General features: G+C 38.4%; 1 protein-coding gene across 4 annotated transcripts in view; it reads right to left on the reverse strand.

Moving 5' to 3' along the window:
* ARHGAP10 (Rho GTPase activating protein 10) overlaps positions 1–23,241 on the reverse strand; it is a 153,317-nt gene that overhangs the window by 83,926 nt on the left and 46,150 nt on the right. For 3 of the 4 annotated variants that reach the window (XM_062602769.1, XM_062602771.1, XM_062602768.1), the window contains exons 4-7: positions 12,866–12,937; positions 9,500–9,601; positions 6,349–6,459; positions 3,976–4,080 (exon numbers count right to left, since the gene is read on the reverse strand). In XM_062602769.1, coding sequence (XP_062458753.1) covers positions 3,976–4,080; positions 6,349–6,459; positions 9,500–9,601; positions 12,866–12,937 — 390 coding nt within the window. The remainder of the gene's footprint in view (positions 1–3,975; positions 4,081–6,348; positions 6,460–9,499; positions 9,602–12,865; positions 12,938–23,241) is intronic. The other variant, XM_062602770.1, reaches the window with a different exon arrangement.

Genomic DNA, 23,241 nt, shown 5'->3' on the forward strand with positions numbered 1-23,241 from the left:
CCATCCTGGAGCAGTTTGCTCCTGAAGGACTTCAGCCCATGGAAGAGACCCACACTGCAGCAGGTCATGAACAACCCACGTGAAGAAGAACCCACACTGGAGAAGTTCATGGAGGGCTGCCTCCTTTGAGTGGGACCCCATGCTGGAGCAGAGAAAGAATGTGAGGAGTCCTCCCCTGGGCAGGAAGGAGCAGAGAGGATGTGTGATGAACTGACCACAGCACCCATTCCCCATCCCCCTGTGCTGCTGGAGGGGAGGAGGTTAGAGAGTTTGGGACTAAAGCCTGGGAAGAAGCGAATGGTGGAAAGAAGATGTTTTTAAGATTTGGTTTTATTTCTCATTATCATACTCTGATTTGACTGGTAATAAATAAATTATCCCCCTGCTCAAGGCAGTCTGTTGCCAGAGTAGATTTCTAGACCAAAGCACTGGCCTGCTCAGAAAGAAGTGAAATACTGAGTGCAAAATTACTATCGATTTGAATATTAAAGTTTCCTTATAAAATATTACTACAAATGTTGGCTTAGTTCATGAGATTCATATTAGTTGCCAGAAAGGAGAGGATTTTCTGTGGTTATTGAGAAAAAAGTGACAGGAAGCTCAGTAACAATGACTACACACGGAGACTATATACATACCAAGTGTTTTGATCACATACAAGCAGAAACGTGAAAACAAGCAAACAAAAATAAAGTCCAGTTGATTATTATTCCTGAATGTCACTCATCACAAAGTTTGCAAAGAGCCACAGGAGAAATATTTATTAGAATATTAGGAAAAACAACTTTAGGAAAGTAATCACACCATCCACAACTTACACAACAGGACTACACAAAAATCACAGAGCAGCTCACACCCGACACAAGAAACTCTTGTTTGGCCTTAAAAGCACTAGCAATTGGCCAGTAAGCAAATACAAAACCCAAAACAATCATAGTAATACTTAGTTTTCTCCCCCATACCTGCTTGCCCAAATTCCTTGAATTCAAAACATACATGTGAATTCTGAGCTACTATATTCCCCAGTTGATACATGTATTTTGGGGAAAGCACATCGTTCCAAGATGCATGTTGGTGTGTCTTGTTGATTTTTAAGAGCACCTTTATTTTTCTGAAAAGGGATGAGCTTCTTAAAATGCTGCCTCACCTGTTTTATTTTTTAACTCAGGACAAGCACAGAGTTGCATGCACTGACAAATACACCATGAGTATAAACAAGTGTTCATTCTTGTACACAGACAGTTAACACTATGCTCCTGACTAGCCATCTGTACATTCAAATTCCAGATTTATGCTTGAGTTTATTCATGGGCACAAACACAGTGTATGCAAGCTGGTCAGAGTAGCCACCCATACCCATATGTTTTATAAAGGAAAGCTGAAGATATTCTTTAGATGATGACTAAGAACAACTTTTGTCTTACCTCCAGGCAAAACCACTGTTCTGAACCCTCTCCATATCCATCATCTCAATTTCAGGTCACATCTGCTTGCAAATTCTGGAGTTAGGCCCTGCACATAAACCCATTACGAAGGCTCCAAGCAATTTTCTAAGCTCTTTTTCATAATATCCTAGAAAAGCTGCATTTAAAAAAAACCTATACTCTGCACTCAGGACAAAGGCAAAAAACTGATAGTGACAGAGCGCTCACATTTAAATCTTCCCATATGAGCACTGATCACTCTGAAGTTAGATGCTTTAAATGATCCTGCCAGGACTTTTGTCTTAGCTGTGCAGTGATCACAAACCTGAGTGTGTGAAATGTACCCTGCGAATGGCTGGATGAAGCACCACAGGTTCCAAAAAACTCAAGAAAATTTTTATCTGCCTTTGTGCTATGACAAAAGGTGAGCTTAACCAGGGGTTAAATCACAGCTGCTGCACCAGCATGGCTATACCTCCTCTTCCTAGGGAAGGCCAGGTTTGTTTGTGGGGCACAAGAGCATGGTCAAGTCTGCAAGGATCCTTGTGCAGGGGTGGGCACAGAGAGAGAGGAGTCCTGGGAGTGAGGGGGAATCCAGTTGAAGATACAGGGTTTTTACAAGAGAAAAAGACTGCTGGAAGAATCAGTTTACTAGAGCTTGAGCTACAAGGCTGGGTTTTTTCTTCGTTTTTTTCTTCTTTCTTTCATTTTTTAGTGTGTGTGTGTGTGTGTGTGTGTGTGTGTGTATGTGTGTGTGTGGTGTGTGTGGGAAGGCAGGGTCTGGGGCAGGGTGTGGAGAGAAAAACCACAGAATAATTCTCAGAATAAAGACAACCTGAATGAAATGGATGGCAATTACTACAGCTGTACTAGCAACTCTCAAATCACCTCCATATCCAGTGAGGCTCTGTCTACTGAATCTTGTACCCTTAAAGTTTTAACCTGTCAATCCAGTGTTCTGCCAGCATCTCAGCTGTACCACAGCCAAGCCTTAGTTTTAACTTTGGGACGCTCTGTTCATCTTCAACACAGAGGTGAATGTGTTATGTCCTCTCACGATCTTTTCAGATGCTTCCTTCTGTTCTTCTCTTACCTCAGATAATTGTTAAACTTTGCCTCCTTTCTCTCTACAGCTTTTTGAAATCTTGTTATCTATTCATAAATCTTGAGCTGTAATGCTCCATCTCTTTTGGATTTGATGGAGCACACTATAAGGCCATTCAGGCAATTGAAAATGCAGCTGTTGAGATTAGCTTGCCTTGTTATTGCTCATCATTTCTTCAGACCACTTCACTGTCTCTTTTCCATCTCTAATCTGAAATCCAGCTATTCAAAACTGTACCACAGCTTCCCTCTCATGTTTCATTTCTTCTCATCTTTAATCAGCTCTCCTCTGTCTATTCACTGCAGCTCCATGCTGCTTCTCTATGCTAAGCTAAGCACAAGGAAGAACCAAGGCGGTCCTGAAATTCCTTCCAGAAGCACTAACTTCTATGAAAGTCTGCTTATAAAGTTACCACTACTCGGTTCGCCCACCCAAGCCAAACAACAGCTCAAAAGGAAACTTGAGACTAAAACATATGAGAAAAAAATTAAAGGAATGGTATCATGACACATGAGTCATGTCACTATGTAATACAAGAACCATAATCCTCTCTTCCGCCTCTCCACCTTCCCACCTCCCTGTTACTGCCTCCTAGTTAAGCCATTTCTAAAAATAGGCTGCAACCTCTGAGAAGCAATTTATGCGTCTTAATTCCATGTGTCCTTAGAGGTCAACAGAACAGACACATCATCATGAATTCCCCATTCACACTAACGCACATGGTTTGTTCCCTACCAACAGGCCTTTGGCACATCCAAGTTCCTCTGAGAAAGTTTTATTCTTCAACAGATCTCAAGAAAGCAAACAGACCATGACTAGTGACTGTCAGCCCCACTGCTTCAGCCTGTCACCTTGCTTCCTGCTCTCCCAGTCCTGAGCATATCATACTGGGCAATTCAGTGGGAGGCTCTGCTAGCTAACCAGTAGTGGACCCTGGTTAGCCTGCCCTTGGATAAACACACTGCTTTGTCAAGTACAATGTGGTTATGAACACCAAGTCGTCCTGCACCCCAAACCAACAGGGATGTTCTTGCCCAAAGGGCTGCTTCTAGACAAACACCTAAAATACTGAGAACTTTGACCTTTCATCACCCATCTTAATTCTCCAATGTTGTACGTTGTATTTTAACAGACTTAATTCACTGTTAAACTCTTTTATGATAATCCTTGTGTTATGTTTCTGTAAAAAACTAGAAAAAGTAGCAGGTGCCTTTTATTTGGTGTTCGGTTTTTAGAGGAGTATTACAAATGACAAAAAACACTGGAATTAGTGATCATTTGTTCAGTGATGCGGTTGATTAGCCAGGAGATGGCACTATATACCCAAAGTTCACAGACAACGCACTAACATCGAGGAATGTATTGGCAATTACTGTACATACAGTAACTGAAGTGTGCGATTGTGCTTAAAAAATTAGGAAGGCACAGATATCAATCTCAGCTTACATTTTGTATATTTATCTGCAGGGCCATTTTGTAATGACTGAAGTCTTTAGCAAGTTCATATCCTTGATGATAGAAAGTGAACAAACCCTGGAAAAATGATAGCACCTGAAATACAAACAAAAGACTTGTTAGAATGAAAAACTCCATTTATCAGAATACAAGTGACACACATAGCCTTTTTTTGCAAGATGAGAGATGACAAGATGATTCTTATAGAGCAAATCTCCACTAATACCTACAGTTTATGAGTAACAACTTTGACCCAAATAATCAACTAGGTATACAGAGATGTTTGGACAGTCCTATCCCTGGAATTTCACAACTGATCTTGATAAATTTGACTATAAGCAATGTACATTTGCCTATCTCCAAAACTTTCCTATGTAATGTTTTTGGGTAGCTGCTCAGAGACCAATGATGTCTGGAATAAATATTTGTGCATAAGGAGGTAATGATCATTCTGTCATTTAGTCACCTTTTCCCTGGTCAATCCCCTACCTAGCTAAAGATCACGTTGAGATAACTTTCATAAGAGTCATTTGGTTTGTTCAAAGAGAGAAGCTTGTCCTCAGTAACTTTACCCATCACTACTTTTTGTATTCAGATGTGACCCTCTGTCAGAATGAGTAAATGATCCACATTACAGTTTCTGACTTCAGTGTTTCAATTTAAAAGAATGAAGGAGTTATACTACATTTGAAAGAGGGTGAGGGGTACACTACAGTCTACTTCTCTTGTTTGGTTAGGTTGTTGGAAAGAAGTAACACAGGAAAGAACAACTCTTTAATAAAGAGAATAAACCAAAGAACGTATTTAATAGTCTGAAGTCATATAAAAAAAGTTCAAAAATCCACATCAATTTAAAGCATTATGAAAGAGAAAGAGGATAAGAATTTGGTACTAGGTAATTTCAGTTTATTACTCTAGTGTAAACTTCGAATACAAATTGAGCAACAAAGCTCAGCCCTATCCAGAGGGAGCACTCAGGAAAGGGAGAGAGACATGTTGCAAACACATAATTTGGCTGTCTCTGAGGAAAATTCAAACGGTTTGAAACACAAGAACTGAAGCCAAAGCTTTGTCTTTATTAAAAAATCCTCAATACTAATATATTTAAAGCAATTTTTTCCCACTTCCATGCAGTAATAAACTAAGTTATGTTATATTAATACATTATTAATATATTATTAAAAGACACAGGTCATTAACTCCATAATGACTAACTACTTTGATTAGGGTCATTTGGGACTATTTTCATTATTACATTAAAATAATCATATTGAAGTAAGAGGACAGACTTGGTCCAAAAACACAGATTCAAAATACGAGTGAATGGAGATCACTTCTATAATCTATCCTCCCTTGAATTCATTAGTACTATTCTCTTGCTGTTTCACAAAATTTCATTTATACTTCAGATCTAATGCATGCTTAGAAAACTTTAGAATAAGCTCTTCTCAGAGATTTAAATAAGCCAACTCAGTACATAGAATCATGAAATAGTTAGTGATGGAAAGGACCTTAAGATCATCTAGTTCCAATCCCCTGCCATGGGCAGGTACACTTCACACTAGACCATGTCACCAAAGGCCAAAGACAAAGGTCCAACCTGGCCTTGAACACTGCCAGGGATGGAGCACTGACAACGTCCTTGGGCAACCCATTCCAGTGCCTCACTACCCTCACAGTAAAGAACCTCTTCCTCATATCTAATCTAAACTTCCCCTGTGTAAGTTTGAACCTGTTACCCCCTTGTCCTATCACTACAGTCCCTAATGAAGAGTCCCTCCCCCAGCATGTAAGATTTCCACTAAAATCCAGTGGAACCCCTTGATTTCTACACAGATTCAACTGCAACTGAAATCAACCTTATCAGACTACCTGACAATGAGCTTTTTAGCCAGCAGCACACTCTGATGTATATCTACCGTTCTCCACTAACAGGCCTCTTAAGTGCAGCCTTCATATTGAAGGCGAATTTCCATACCTTAGTCAGGAATAACACTCAAGTGGTTAAAAAAAAAAAATTAGAGATGCAAAAGTCTGACCCTAACACCATCTTCATGAATCCTCTATTCCATCTCATACCACAAATCATGTTTTTTGCATGTACTACAGTGCAACATTGCACACATTTTCTGGAAACCAACAGCGTACTCAAATGGACTGTAACTACTGAGATAAGCTTTGAGACACTTGGTTAAGCATATCTGTACTAGGAATTTGCACAGATGTAATAAGAGTGCTTTACATTCTGTTGTCACACAATTGCATATGTTTTCCCAGAAAACGGAGCTCCTTGGCTTTTGTCCAATTGCATTCCTCCTCCATCCCTTATGAATGACAGGACAGGCTGAATTCATTGATACTTACAGGTTCCACACACTCAAATTTCTTCCTCTCCTGTATCTCTTGCAACTTGCATACATACTCGAGGGATAGCTCATAGAAGTGTTTTCTATTCTGCTCCACTTGGTTATCTGCCTACACACAGAATACACCTCATGAAGTTTCAAAGACATTTTGCAGACAGCTTCAAAGTGACACATGTATAGCATACAAGTGGCAAGCGATAATTTTCTCCAGGCTGGGATTTGTTCCGTTACACCATTCATGTACTTTCAAATGGCAGCAGCCATTTCTTTCTACTAGGTAACATATGCTGTTCTGATTAATGAGGCTAATTTTTCAGAAACATTCCAATAGCACCTCTTCAAGCTTCTTTTCTACAAAATCCAAGTCAAATATATTAGGGCAGTTACTTGTACACTGCTTTAACAGCACTGAAACGGTGTCTGCCCAAACAGAGAGAGGGAGCTAGCAGCATCTTCTGTTAGAGAAGAGGGAAATCATCTTTCCAGTCAAACTGAAGAAGTTACTGTTGAAAACCACAAAGCCACTTCAGGCTTTACTCTAGAACCTAAAAAACTGCTGTAAATAGCAGAATGTTATTGTACCCATCCCACATCTGTGTTCACTCTGGCAAGAAAAGAAATAAAAGAAGAAAAAAAAAAAGGCTCATTTGTGGGTAAGATACTTCACAAGTTTCCACAGAGCATCAAATACTTAAAAATGCAGCCCAGTTAGCTGCAGCTAATTTTTAGCTCAGCTTTGCTGAAATGTCAACACCATATTGACAGTGAAGACTTATACTTCAGCTACCATTCATCTATACATATTTACCTTTCTAGCATATACGTATTATTTTGTGAACTTGTTATTTAAGGTCCATGTGCCTCTTTAATTATAAAACTTCAAGAAGTCAGTAACAGAAAACTTTATTAAAATACATTAAAGAAATGCTACACTGGGATACTCTTAAGTGATTAACATTAAGTCTTTGCCCAAGACTTAGCAAATCTACACTAAATAACAAAGGGCGATGGAGAAAGGGGTAGGTGAAGGGACCAGACTTACTATCACAGACTCCCTTGAATACTGGGACTATATCCTTCAGGCAGAACAGTGACTGCTATGCTTTAAGAGGATAAGTCAAATTAGCTTTAAGACAGTTTTGCCTTAAGACATTCTTGACTGCTCTGTGCTAGAAGTCTGTCAGCAATTAAAGGGGCATGACAATAAATACCATTAAACAAATAAAGCACTGATATGCACAACAGTAACAAAAGGTGTTTCAAAGAGCCAAGCTATTTTGATGCATCCTATAAACCATGAAACACAGGATTTGTTTGAGAAGTTGGTTAAACTTCTGATGTGATACACATGTACTGAAGGATACCACGACACCACAGAAACAGACTATGAAGAGGGTCTACTAGGACATCTGGCTAATTGATAGTAAGACCTATATACACCAAAGCCCCACCTAAGCCTGTTTCTAGCTGTCTTTTTTGTTGTTGCTGTTGTTGTTGATTGTTTTGGTTGCCTCGCTCCAAGAATGCAATACCCAAAACAATCATTTTAACTCCTCTTAATTCACCTGTGTACTGCCAAAGCAATACAGAAATAAGACGCACACTGTACCTCAGTGAAATTTCAGGAATATTCCTCCACTAGGAGAGTCAAAAGCTGCGTTAATGTAAGACACGCCACAACATGGTATGTTTTTCACCAAATTTTTGTCAAATTTATACCTGCAGCCTTTATTTACTCCAGTAAGGAACTGACAGAAGTAGCCACGTACAACACTAAATTAGAAAGCTCCCATGCAATTATATACATCTATTTTCTATGCTTTTGCAAGAAAGCTTTTCCTATTTAGAACCATGTGACAACATGTTGCAAGTCCTTTTTTTTTTTTAATTGCTTATACAATTATACTCCAAAATCAGATGCACAAAGAGCCTGACTGAAGAATTTCAGAATTTTTGTTCATGAAACTTTGAAGGACATTTAAAATAAACCTATTTGCTCATTCTAGTCTTCACAAATGCTTTAAAACATTGGAGTATATTTGACACAGCTTCAAAATGCCTCTTGCAAGCATTTTGTATTTTTCCATTGAGGTTAGGTCTCATTTCAGATTTGGAAATATGGTTCTTGATACCATCAAGTAAAAGATCATAATTAATACTTTATTTTGTCTGCATCAGGTTCTTTAGCAGCTGACCAATTTGATTAAAGTACAGGTCCTGACACATGAGCAACGGCCATTAACTTCACAAAGGCAGCATATCTGCCCGAAAGAAACTTCTTTATGCCTATGAAGGAGTATGCTGCAAATATCGTATGGAGAAGTAACATTCTAATGAAACTCAAGAACAATCAGAGTTCTTAAACTACCAGCTAACTTGCCAGCTACATTTACCATTTTTAATGAGAAATGGGATAGATTATTTATGGTGGGTTAGAGGGCCAAGAGTAGAGTTTTCTGAGGAAAACATTAAGTGTTTAATGATACAAGGTATTAATAGACTGAGCATTAATAATTCTGACATAATTACATTTCTCTGGGAAAAAATCCCGCTCAGAGCAAGTTTCTGAAAGATTTCTCTGCTGTCTTCTCACATACTACTTTGCTTTTGCTCCTGAAATACAAGCTATTACAAATAAGGATGATCATAATAAACTCACAGGGACAGAAAGAATGCCAGGCAAAACAGATCTGGTTTTAAGTTATAAATTGTCAAACTTTTTTGTAGCATTAACTGAAAAAAAACAGACCTTCAAAACATAAGAAAAAGCACAAAACCAGTACCTTCCAGAATTCAAGTGTTGCTGAACTTTTTGCATAAAGCATTAACACAGGACACTTAATTAATACATACAATGCAATGCAAATCACGTAATTTGGTAAAGCCTCATAAGAAATGGAGTTTTTCATAATATACTTGCAGTTTGCTATTAAATGTATAAAAAAATTAACATGATTTTCAGTGTTTCTTACACATACCAAGTAATGTCCTCGATTCAGAAAACTGTAAGGGTACACAACTAAGTTTAGCAAATATCAACCTATGACAGAAAATTTCTTTTACCACTACATATGCTGGTTTCATATTTGCATAAAATGTATTTACTTATTCAAAAGCTTTTACCTTGCATAAAAAAAAGGCAACAATACCTCTTGTAATTGTAGCTCTTTCTTCTTAGCTGATAAATTCAAATGCTTTTCTAACAAACTGTAGTTCTTCTCTGTCTCTTTATCAAACTTCTTCTTTTCCTCCTAGACACAGAAACAAAGTAATGTTCATTTATATGTAAAAAATGTAAGAAAAGCCTTTTTCTTCTTCTAAAATTCTACTTTATCAGAAACAAAGAGAAACAAACTGACACAGCTCCTAAACTAAAAGTATGTTTCCAACTCACTTCTCAAATTCATTTAAAGCCTGAGTTGAAATGGAAATACCATTGCATCATTACAGGGAAGCTTATCACACGCATGCCTACATCTTCTAAGTTATAAGAGCCCCAGAAAACCATCTCTTCTTGATTTATTGCTTTTTTTTTCAATATTGTTAGGACTCATCCACATCTTGATTTTCAATACAGGACTTGAAGGGAAGTAGCAGTTTTACTGAAAAAAAAAAAAAAAAAAAAAAAATACAACCCAAAAAACTTTCCAGGGAAAAAGTTCCAACAGTTCCACAATTCAAAACCCAAAGCAAATACAGGTCCATATTCCATAGAATTTCTTGATTTTTAAAGCCACACAAAGACCTCTGTGCTGAATTTCTGCTTCTACCAGATTGTTAACTGCACCCATTAAAAAACAACCAACACACTTTTTAAACCACAGAAAAATCTCCATAAAATGCAAAATCATGCTAGCAAAAGAGAAACTCTCACAGATACATGAGTATCATTTAAACACGCAAACCCATTTTTCCAATCATTAAAAGCAACATACTGGAAGAGGGACAGCCACTAAATGCTTCTAGGAAATCTGAGTTCTTGGATCTAATTTAGGAGGAGATACTGTAAAAAAACCTTTTATTTCCTCAGTTCTAGTTTCCTGACTGCGTGGTAAAACAGAAATCAGTATTGATGAAATCAACCAACCAGTTTTGAAGCTATTTTTAATATAACAAATTGCAGTTGAAAACTACCTGTAATGAGTAAAATCAAGTTATTTAATTACATATTAAAGAAGTGACAGATTTACTCCTCAGAAAGATACCCGTTCAATTCAAATACTTTCCATCAGCTATCAATCTGATGTTCCATTTAACCATATTCTAACCATGCTGGTTAGACTCGACAGATATACTTTCTCTTAAACTTTCATTTTTAATACTATAAGTGATACACATTTTTGTTCTCTGAACAACTGGATGTTGCAGATGGCATTCTATTGAAGAGGATCTAACCTTGCTTCTCAGCAAGGGCTTTTACCGAAAATGCTGGAGTTTTCTCCATTCTAAGTCTAAGAACTTCCTTTACAAAAGCAGCCAAATCATACTATACAAACCCAGAAACATTAAGATATGCATATGGTTTTAGTGTGATTACAGTTGCCATATCAGCATATGGGAAATTAGGAAGAATGGGGAGTAGTGATCTGTGCTTATATTACCAAATTTCTGTTGATACATCAATCTTTGGGTGCTGCCAGGAAAAGTAAAAACAATAGCTCTATAGATTTCTACACAGGCAAAGCCAAAAACTTCACACATGTAGTTTAGGATTAGAGCACAACACCTTTTACTAAGGGGTAATTCAATAAGGGTCTCAGCTTCCAGCACTACTGAGCAAACTCTTTTTCTTTTTCCTCTTAAGCCTAACTCAGACCATTTCATCAGTAGGGGATGCAAAATACAGAAAATCTGAGACAGTACATTCAACTTTAATTTTGTAATGGTAGTGTAAATTTTTCATAATGCAAATACTACAAACTGTTCCAGATATATTTCACTACTACATGCCATAACCTGGTTTTCAGAGCTAAGGAGTGTTATATTTCCAGTGTTAGTACTTTGATTATATTCAACAGGCATGCAGTTAAGAATATTCCAAGAGTTAAATATTTAAAGGATTTTTATTTCAATGTTACACAATTATGCAAGACTGTTCTATTTTAAGGTCACTGAGAATTCTGTCCAAAAAACCAGAAAAATGGCTAAATCAAAAATAGGAGCTTCGACTTCACAAGAACAGTATGCAGGGACATAAGGGAAGAAACATTCATTCAAATAAAATGCATGATGTAGACAGTGTGAATGTAACTTGTCATGTTAAAAATATCACGGAGAGAAACCTGACTAGGAGATAAGTGAACACAATGAGGTAATTTAAACTATTAGGAGTTCTCACTGCAAATCCAGCAATGTTCTTTAACAACAAAAGTACTGTTGAAACAATCCATTCATTATAGCTGCTTTTATGACAATAGGTTACATTTAGAATTAATTGTCTTTTGCTTTGGAAGAATCCCTATATTGCAGACCAAGTTCTTAATTTATGTTGGTCAGGACATCTGATATACTTAGAAGTCCATAAAACTACACAAAGCTCATTGGACTATTGAACTGTAATGATTTACAAACAGAGCACTTTCCATTCTTGAACACTGAAATCATACTCAGAACATATTAATCATTCCTGCCCAAGTCAGAATGTATAGTGCTCTCATAACTGGAACACCCTTTTGACTATCAAGTATCACTGCTGATGAAGTCATAGAGTTGTAAAATACAACAACTGCAGAGTGGTAGTTTAACAATGCATTAATTGAGTTTTGCAACAGAAAACTGTATTAAATATTCTTTCCTCTGTCTCCTCCCTGCCCCCCCCCCCTTTTTTTTTTTTAAAAAAAAAAGGCATTTAAATTTCTCCCTGGAAGAAGGAAGGTAGGAAGAAGTCAAATTTGCCACTGTTACTTTTATTCCAAAGCTCGCCTGTATTTAAGACATGAAGTTTACTTGGCCCTCTCCCTTTTTTTTTTTTTAATATACACAACATAGAGACAATCTAAAAAAAAAAAAAAGAAAATACTGAACACTTTCCAAAAAGAAAAAAAATCAATTTTAAATGGATCTTGTCTTTAGTGTCTCCATCCCTATTTTTAACCCACTCATACAGAATCAACTCTAAGCAATAAAATAAGGTAATTTTCACTTTGCAGGCTGAAAAAATATAATTAAAAGAATACAAATGAGCAAGCTCCTTTGGGTAATTAATATTTTTCAGCCTTTGTGCAACTGCAAGCAGATACAAAGCAGAACAGAGTTACCCATGAAAAAGGGGGACTGGCTGCTAGCAGGATTGCTCCCATTTCAGATACAAAAGATAAGGGGATTGGAAAATGGGACACATTCTTCTCTTCTTGAAACATACTTTCCATTTGTTTCTGAAGCAAGCTCTCAAAGTGTGTGAGGGGGGGAAGTGTGAATACATGAAATGTAAACAACAGTATCTCTGCCAATTACATGTCATTACTGCAATGTAATCCAAACAGAGAAGTTAAACATAAAGGCAAGGCAGGACAAACCTTTACAGCTCCTAGCTGCTCTTTCCTAAATCTTTCCAAAGGTTTGATCAGAGTTTCAGTAACACTGAGTGCCTAAAGAAAAAAAAAAAAACCATGGGTTAGGTTTCTGTAGCCAGACTGATGAGTCACTTTAGCACCAGCAATAAAAAGGCGGCAGCAAGCAAGCTCTGGTGTAAAATAAAGGAGAAGCATGCAAATCAGGAGTCCTAACTCAAAAAAAAAACAAAACCAAACACCACATCTCTGAGCTCATTCAAGCTTTACAATTTTCTATCCCTTATTTAAATCCACTCTCAAGAAAATTAACTCCAAAACAAATGCAGGAATTTCAGAGAAACTGCAACTGCTTTACTTATGCAGTCTCACAGATCAGATTGACATTCACAATGACCAAACACCAAAATGAGACACCAGACAAATGATTTTCATCTGGGGACACAGCAATTTCTGCAACAACAAACACTACAAACAACTGCAAAATAGATACAGAATAGCAAATAGTCTTTCCACACACAGTTAAAGCCAGTAGGCATTGATATCTAGGTATTTTGAAATATTTACATTTAAGTATTTTAAGAACACCTTAAATTAATCTAAGTTATAAAATCAAGAGGTGCGAAGTCAAGAAACACGAAATTTAGTTCATTGGGTAGGCATCCATCCACCAGCGCACTTATGATAAACAGCCTGAAAGCCAGACTAAAGAGAAAGAAAAATGACATGCTATGCTCTATAAGTGAAATTGTAGCTTGTTAGATCTGGCCAGCAAACAGTCTCCAGATCACATGAAATTTCCCTGGAGATGGAGTAGGTTTGGTGCAAAGAAGACTTAAAAGTTAAAAAATGTTTGAAATTTCAGCAGAATTTGAAACTTCTTGAATGCAACAGCAACACAGAAAAGACAGCAAGTGTTGGAGGTGTGGAGGAGCCGGTGGGATCTTTTTGGTCTCAGTCCTAAGGCAGACCCATACAGTAAATCATGCCCAGGACTGGACTTAACCTAGCCATGGGGCTGAGCTGCCAGAAGTCCAGGCAGAGTTCCCTGATACAACATCATCCTAGATACAATAGAAGGCTTTCTCTTAATTCCGACACACACACACACACACCCTCCAACTCACCCCCTTCAAATGCGAAAAGTTCCATATAAAACAATACAGGCTTAAACCACATTTCTGGAATACTTCTGAAAAGCTCTTACAAAACACAAGTGGGATGTATTAGAGATCTGGCACAACACAAATCTGAACAGCACTATGGGCTCCCACCCATCCCTGGAGCCACACAGGGATTACAGGGAGAGTCATCCTGCCAGAGTCAGCCTGCCAATTCACTGTAACCAGAGTAACCCAGACTTCGAAACGCCCACTGCAGCACTCTAACCTATGCAGCTAACTGAAAACCCAAATATCGGGCAAGTCTGCACCAAACTGCATGTCGCTGTCATCCATGTAACAGATACTTCCTAACCTCAAAGCACTTGTTCCTGCGGCCCAAACTTTTTCTTTCTACATCCTGATTTTATCAACAAACACTTCAAGAACCCGTCAGTGCACCCTTGGTGGGAGCAAAACAAAAACCAGGAAACCTGACAGTTTTGTCTTTCTAAAGCATACAGCAGCACCAAGCTAACCACACCACTGGAGAGCATTGTGTTGAGCTGGAGGATGGGAGAAGGACAGCAGAGTAACAGATCTAAGAGAGATCCTGAAGAGTTCATCCCACAGATGTAGGAATGCTTTTGGTGGCTGGAGAGGCATGCACTCCCTGAGCTGCATCCACTCCCACCAGCAGAGAACCAGGGCAGCCAAACACACCAAACAGGAGCTGAGCTGTTCTAGGAAGGAGTTAGCACACCTGGAAATCAGGGCACCTATATCCTAACTATCTGAGCAGCTCCCAGGAGTCTCCAGGGCAGTTTTTAGGATACTCAGGTTTTTCAAATTTTGTTAGGCTCACAAAACTTTCCTGGAAATTCTTAGGAGCTGAAAGGAAAAAATAATTTGGATCTATAATCGGATCAAACACCAGAAAGTTTCCTGGACATAGCAGAAGTGCCTGAGGACTGACTTCAAGGATTCTCATAAGCCAGACTGAAGAACTGCATGTGGAAATCACAGAATAGCTCTTCTGTGTTGGAAAACTTGAAGAAGTTTAAATTATTTTCTCTATAATGACAAAGCGAGGAAGAAAGCCGTGAGGCCTCTGCAAGAGAGGATGGCAGGAGCTGCCAGGAGGCAAGAGCACCATGGTTAGTGGAACCATTTAAAAGCATTTAAAGGTAGAAATTGACCACTTAAATGGTCAGAAAGCAAAAACTAGTATCTAACAAGTTGCTTATTTGTTGTTTGAACATTTAGAGAAAAAAGTAAAACACAACGACAACAGGCAGTGAATGTATGGTGACCAAGAAGTCTGAGCCAAAGAAAAACACAGCACCTTCATGTAACAGAAAGAAAAAGAAGAAAACAAAGAAAAAAAGAAAAAAGAAAAAGGGCAAAAAAGGCTGTGGTTACTAAACCAGCAGGGCTGGCTGCAAATCACTTGGCCTGCTAGACTCCTGTGTAGCATTAACCATGGGAACCACTAGAGGAATTTGTTTGAGGCAGAAAATAATCTTTAAATCAAAATGGGATGTTCCCTCAGCGACTGCCAACAAACAGATTCCACTGTTGCCAGTAATTACTATCATTAAACAAAAACCAAGCCTCCCCTTCTTCCAAAAAAACCCACATTTCTCTTTTTGCACAACTTTAAACTTCTGTTAACAGATGCTTCTCCAGCAGAATTTTGCCTGCAATACAGGTATTTATGACTTGTGACCTTTCTGTGTCTGGGTTAAATAACAGGGCTCCTGAGTGTTTCTTGGTGAAATGGGATTTTGTAGATCTTTGGTCATTCTCATGGAGCTTCATACCAGGCCCAGATATAAAAATGAGAAGAATATTTCCTTCTTACTGAAATGAGCATGCATGTGAGTTGGTGTCCATAAACGGAACCTGTCAATCAGGATGTGACTGGTAAATTTAACAATGGATTACAGAGCTGCTGTTTTGACTGGCAGAAACAAAAACAAAGTTCATAATTAAAATATGCGCAATACTGGATTAAATAGAGAGGCATTTACACTGCTCTCCAGTACTTAGATTCCAGTGCTGTCATGAAAAGCTACAAAAAGACATGTACTTATTTATAGAACAAAAATACTACTTACACTGCTGTTCATTGTTAACATCCTTTATTTAGAACTTAGGAACTCAAAATGACACTTTTTATCTTTCCCACTAATGTTCAGATCACTAGGAAAAAAGTAAAATTCTTCTACTATAACGAAATAAGCCAAGAATCACTTGAATATATTTATCATTATCACTTCTGCCTTCCTTAAGAACTAGGCCCGTGTTAAAACGCACTTTCCAAGAAAACTTACACTAGACACTTAATTTTCTATTAATGAATATTAAACTTATGTGTTCCTTTCTCTTTCAAGTTCTGCCTCGACTCATAAATTTCATCCCTCTATTCCTCTAAACCTAGCAGATTATGATGATAGGAATACACTATTTAAAGGACACCAAAAAAAATCCCTTCCTTTTTTTCTACCTCACATCCATCCAAACCTACCTGAAAGGAATAAATACTCCATTTTAAAATCTGGCAGGCAAACTATGGCAAGTGTAAGTCATAAATGAATCAATATGAGGATGCCACATATCAGGTAACATTATCTTAACCACCTTTACAAATGTCAAAGTCTCAGGAATGCTTTAAGAAATGTTTAACCTGATGTGCACACGTGCCTCAGGCAGACAGTCTGAAACTGCATGGGCTATGCCCATACAACCATGGAAAGGTCAAAGAACTAACTTAACTTGAACATAAACCTGGCAATAGCAGCAATAAAATCATCATTGCCATCATCACCTCAGAAAATCACTGTATCCAACATTTCCAACATGTTAAAGCAGGCTTTCAGCTTTGTGCACTCCTCCTAATTTCAGATGCCTTTATAAAACTGCACCTGTTCAGGCAGAGGAGTTGTACAGAATGGTGATAAATCCCAACTTTTCCAGCTTTATATTCTTCAACAGAAATAGGTAACAGACCCTAGATTAAAGAGCCCAAACCAACATTTCCTAGAGCAGCCCACAAAAGCACAGGCTAAACCCACTAGCAAGCACATTCACAGCTGTTTCCTACTTCATCAGTCAAGTCAACAAGATCTAATAAGTAGCTTACCAGTCAGTGTCAGTCCACAGAATGACTCCATTTAGTCTGTCACTCCTTCCCTTCTCAGAGAAGGTGGGAGTGTAGGTGCTTAGGGAGAAACTGCTTCCCCAAACACCTCCTCCTTAGCAGTGTAACCTGAAAGACAGCACCAGCCACTAGCATGTTCCTCATGCTTTCTCACCCGCCTTCAGCAGGCAAAAGCAGCCTCTAAGTTCCTGCTCCTCTTGCAGGTACAACCAGGCTTGTCTTGCAGAGGAGGAAGGCTGCTTGTATGGGCTGTAAAGGCAGTATCCAACCCACACAAACTGTCTAGAAGTTGAGTCCGAGCCCTGTGGCTAAAAAGACTAGATCAACCTAAGTTAATCAAATTTGTTTTGCTTATTAGACAAATGCAACAGTGGCCCCCCAGCTTTCAGCCTACAAATGTCCTTAGACCTCAGCCTTTACTGGAAGAACTGGAAATTACACATTGCTCATCAACAGCTCTGGGGGCGAGGTAAATATGTACACTGACTCTGCTCCATTCTGAATCTAAGCGTTCTCCCATAGAAGACAGGTTTACTAAGAAAAGAAAAAAAGAAGCCATGAACATACACCTTGTTACAGCCTGAACAGCAACACTGGAGTGTCAAGTTGCCAATTCTCACCCCAGAAACTGGAATGTAGATGCCAAACAGAAATGAGGGGTTTAAGTTTCCCAGTGTGCCAGCTGTAAAGATATATTTGTAGACAGGGACTGGATTGTTTCTCCCCTCAACAAATCCTAGAGGGAGGCCACCAGTCAGGAGGGCAGAGCTCATAAAACTGAACAAGTGTCAATGAAACTTGAGCTGGGGAGGAAGTTTCGCCCTACTGAGTGCAACTGAGAACGTGGAAAGGAAGACATATCCAGCAGTGATTCAATAGCGAAGTAGTTAACACTGCTGCTAAATAATTTACTTTCTAATAAGGAAATTTACCACCTACAGCTGCACTTCCACTTCCAGAGGATACAGGTCATGTGTTTTGCCTGAGAAATTGCAACATTCAGCCTAATAAAGCTGCTTCTGATACCTCTAATGTTGGTGGAGAGGGGAGTATATAACAACTGCTTTTTCCTCCTAAAAGCTTTCCTGCTTCACATAGTGATTTGTTACAGATATTTCTCAAATCATAAAGATTTATGCCTCAAACCCTGTATTATGTAACTCTGCAGATACAGTTCTACTACTTGAGGACATCAGATGTTACTTGTGAAACCTCAATCTCTTCCTTTTCCCATGAGGACAACAGTTACAGGGATGTGCTTCCAGTTAGTTGCACAGCAAACTCTCCTGCCAGTATGCCCTGCAGATAGAGTGGTGTATCTCTAACCACTTCTCAACACCAGTTTGATTTAACTGGAGCACTGACTGAAGTCAGTGCAACCCACACCCAAAACACCTTTGTTTTCAAATCCAAGTTATCTTCTTGTAAGTGTCTGGATTTTCTCACTGCTCTGGAGCTCTTCCTATAGCTATACAATCTTAAATAATGGAATGCCCTCAGCCACACATTGGGACTACAGACATGGGTGTTACAGACTACTGGATTTTTATGGGGAGTCTCACTGCACATTAACACTTGGGTATGCATGTGTGCAGAAGACATTGAAAAAAGTGATGTCCATTCCTCTGGATTCATCTGCTGTGTAGGAGCTATGCTGTAACAAGAGTCAGGTGGATAGATCAATCTGTCTTGGAGGCAATCTATTTAACACATTTCTGAGATGCCAGGAGGCACACATAACAAAACAAACTGCCTTCCTCTTAAGGGTTCCAGAAAACTGTCACCAGGGTTTAGTAATATGATGACAACTTCCTCAAATTGTTCCAGGGGAACTTCCTAGACCACTTGTCCACTGCCCCACAAGCCGCACTACAGGCGCATCCCTGTACTCCATCCACACTTTCCAGCTCTTTTAAAAGCAGCAACCTTGACTTCAAGAGAATATTAACAGCAGGAGTCCTGAGTCCCCCACTACTAGTCAAAGGTCATTTCCCGTTCAGTGGAAGTTTATTACTGGTCTAAATGACAGACAGCTAAAAATGCCTCCTATGACCTAGCTGCTATGCCGTTTGCATTGATTCACTTGCCATTAACCTATTGGCATCAAAAATTAAATTAGTTTCCTAAGCAAACAATCAAAATTCTTTCATATTTTAGAAAAAAAAAAGACAATTTAATTAAGACAATGGGGTTTAGTAAAGATTTCTTACTAAAAGCTTTTGAATAAGTTTCTTCTTACAAAATACATTACACTATAAAGAGAAAAATAGTACAAAACCATAAACATAACAAACAGGGAAAGAAATAGAGACAGAGTTTCACAAGCAGCAACAAATCAGCTTTTCCCCATCTGCCACAAGGAAAAGCTGTGCATAACGCCTCCAAAGACGGACCTGCCCTTAGCAAACAGACTATGCAAGAGCAGACAGTGTGACACAAGAGAACATCAGTCTGGTTGTCAATAAAAGCAGGGAAGCAATTCCAGTCCATGCTTTGAGATCAGTGGTCATATAAAGATACTGACAAAGCAAAAAAAGCTACTCAGGAAAGGAAATAGCATAAGCCCATTTTCTTCATGCATGGCAAAGCTCATTGCTGAGCAAAAAGATGCCACTGAAAGGAAAGGAATCCAACAGTGAACAAGGGGTTCAGTGTTCAGTCAAGAATGAACTGCTCAATTATTGCCGGCGCTGACCACCACAAGAAACAGTGATGTTATTAACAACCAGCAAAATCCAAACTGGTGACAGTTTTACAAGGCAAATTCCAAACATTTCCCATTGATGAAATAACAGAATGAAAATACTCCAGTGAGTTATGTTGATGCATGTGAGACCACAACATTGTCTGGAAAAGGAAACTAGTGGTAACAGAACTTTTCATCCATGTTCACTCAGAGGTAGGAGGAATGCACCAAGAAGTGGCTTTGTAGTTTTTTCTATTGTATAGAAAACAGCCATCTTTACTTTAGAAATTAACATGCACAAATTCATATGTAACTCATAAAAAAAGTTCAAAAGTCTGTATGTAACATTTAAAAAATTAAACATTCGGTGTCAGGAACCACCACAACATAGAGATGTGCCTTATGTAGTCATAGTTCCTCATTCATGTTCCATACTGCGATCATTATACGATTGCCATCTGCCCTTGGTCCACACAGAGTGAAGGCTGGAAAATGAGCTGCAATTCTTCTGCTTGTTTCTAAAACTGGAAAATGTTTTATTAAATTGGACAATTTGCACAAGGAAAAAAAAGGATTTAGGTCATGAGATTAAGACTGTCAAATGTTATTTCTGTGCCTCTATTTCTTCACCTGAGAGTCTGAATATGCTGTTGGCAGCCTAATATTTCAGAAGTGCTCAATAGTCATGTCTTTTCCAGTGTCTTGGCAGATGTATTTGCAGTCTGTGCTGTCAGTGGATTTAAAAGCATCTGCATATAGAGAGTACTATCTAATGCCTTGAACTCTTATTGAATAGACCTTGAACACATCTTGCATCCAAAATTATTGATTTTTTTAACCCTAAATCTGTGAGTAAACTGATTGCTCTTTCACACAGATTTCTTCAGATTACCATGAAGATAGATTAAGATTTATGAACCCTTAAATACCCATGTGCAGAGGACCAAAGAAAAGCTTAGAAAAATCAGTACCACCATCTTCACAGCAGAGGTAACTAGTGTAAGATAATACAAAGAGTCACTGAACAAAATTTAACAGTAAGGTATTCATAACTATTATATGTTAAGTGAGCACTTAATATGTGAAACAAACACTCATGCACTTATACACCTCATTGTAAAAGGTAAGTATAAATAAGCCTATGTACATATTTGCACGGATTATTGAAATTCTATCTTTAGCCTTGTGAGTGTATGCCTTTGAACCTTAACGACTTCTCTGTACTTGGGAAACCACAACTGGGAAACCTCTCCCCCTCTTTTTTCTTTTAAGAGGAAGAACAGGAAGAAAGAATAAAATAGTAACTTCACTAATATATTTCTTCAAAAATCCATAGAGAAAAAGTTTCTCATGTTCTTGATAGATGCTGGAAATAATTCTGCTTTACAGAAAGATCTTATTTTGAATTTAATTCTGACAACCTGCTAAACTGACAAAAATGAAAAAGGATTTTTGGGAGTTGAGGACTGCTAAAATACAGCGTATTTTAGAACAGTAGCCTTAATTTTTTGGGGGAAAAAAAAAAAAAGGAGGGGGCAGTTCAAGAAAGAGCTATATAGCATCTTCTGAAGGTATCCAAAAGAATAAAAGTGTGCCAAAACTGTAGCAGTAAATGGAAGAGACCATATCAAAGTAAGCTAGTGAGTTTATATGGCCTTGGGAAATGACAGGAAATATAGAATGGTGAATATAATTGTAACCAAAGTCCTAGACAAAGAGAAATGTGATGGAGTAGAAAGGAAATACACAAGTACTTAGGGTCAAAGTTAGGAAGATTAAGGCAAAAACATGCTTTATTTGGCAAGAGACAAAAGAAACACTAAAGAAAAGGGGTTCTTCATGTCAAAAAACAGGAAGGAAGCTATAAAAGTATTATTTAACTAGAGAGTTAAAACAAACCAACAATTGACTGTAAGACTACATTAGATTTTAATAAACTTCATAACAGAGAAAAAAAAAACAGCAGTTAATTACAGAAAGCCATCTAACAAAATGAGAAAAAAACCTGGATGTTAAGGAGACTAAGGATTTCTTAAGAATCGTTAGATATATTCCTATATTATATTACTGAAGAATTATTTGCATACAAGTCAGAGGAAGCTTTGCTTCAGAGTAGTTTAGGAACTCAGCAAAGCAAACTAAAGGGAGAGGCAGCAAGGTCTCAGAGCACGGTAGAAGAGCAAACACAGCAGCAACTTAAAAGTGAGAAAGGGAGGAGAAAGCAGGAACTAAGAATGTTACAGATCAGACATAGCAGCTCTGATACTCAGAAGTGCCAAACACACTATGGAGAGTTAAAAGCTACTTTAACTTTGTTAAGAACAGTATCTAGTTTCCTTTTTGGTATCAGCACCGTAGCTGATCACAACAAAGTCTTCGATGCTGACCCATATGACATTCGCAAAAGCGGTAACGTAGTCTTCACAAATAAACCACAGGAAGAATGAGAAAACAGCATTCTGGTTGCAAAACTACCCCGAAAAATACCCATTCAGCTAAGAGGACATTTCAAGCATCATATAGGAAACCACAGCCGTTTCTTGCATGATCCGATTTTTAGCAGTAATTACGGAGTGGCTTGCCAGTAACTCCACCACACTAACATACATGGTAAGTGACATAAATCCAAGAGAAAATGTCAGGGCTTTCATAAGCAGGGTTAAAAGCAGTTTTGACACGAAAGAGAGATGGTCTAAAATCAGTGTGATTGAGTAAGGAAAAACACAGATGTAAAGCACCACTTTGAAAGGGTAACAGTGTAAGTACTACTATGAAGAAAAAGCAATCAGCTTTACAATATGACTACTGAAGAGACGTTCCCAGGTTAACTTGCAGTAAATGAGACTTAGGATGAATATCAGGTTAAAAAAATAATAAACACTGCAGCAAAACTGGAAAAATCCCTGTTCTTGGAACTTTTTTAAGGAATAGGTTAGACCAGCACTTGTCAGTGATCATCTCAGTATACTTGATCCTGTCACATGTCACACCTCTGGCAGGGCTGCTGCCAAATGATTGCTGGACACGGCCCGTAACTGTGAGAGATGCTCAAAGCTACAGCACCATGACTGAACTCCCAGTGTGGTTAAGGGAGAGTTATGTGAGAAACAGGTGAACTCTAGAAGCAGCTCCAGGAGGGGAAGCATGAACGGACAGCACATCAATGTGATCGCACCAGTACTGCCAAGCACTGCTGAGATTACTGAGGGAACAGTGCAAGCGCTATCAAATTTGATTATGATTTAGCAAGATTGGAATCAATGGGGAAAACTAATTAGGGATAGGGTGGTCATTTGGGAGAAGACTGGTACAGAGGAAGGGAGGTATGAAGGTGGTAAAAAGGAAGGTGAAGAAGGAGAAAAGGGATAACAACCACAGGCAATTAGTACCTACCAGGTAGCCTTGTGCTGCTCATCACCATAGCCTTAAATGA

The sequence above is a fragment of the Pezoporus occidentalis genome, unplaced genomic scaffold (genome assembly GCF_034315485.1).
Source record: "Pezoporus occidentalis ecotype Australia unplaced genomic scaffold, CSIRO_AGI_Poc_V1 ctg79, whole genome shotgun sequence".
In the NCBI taxonomy this organism is placed as follows: Eukaryota; Metazoa; Chordata; class Aves; order Psittaciformes; family Psittacidae; genus Pezoporus; species Pezoporus occidentalis.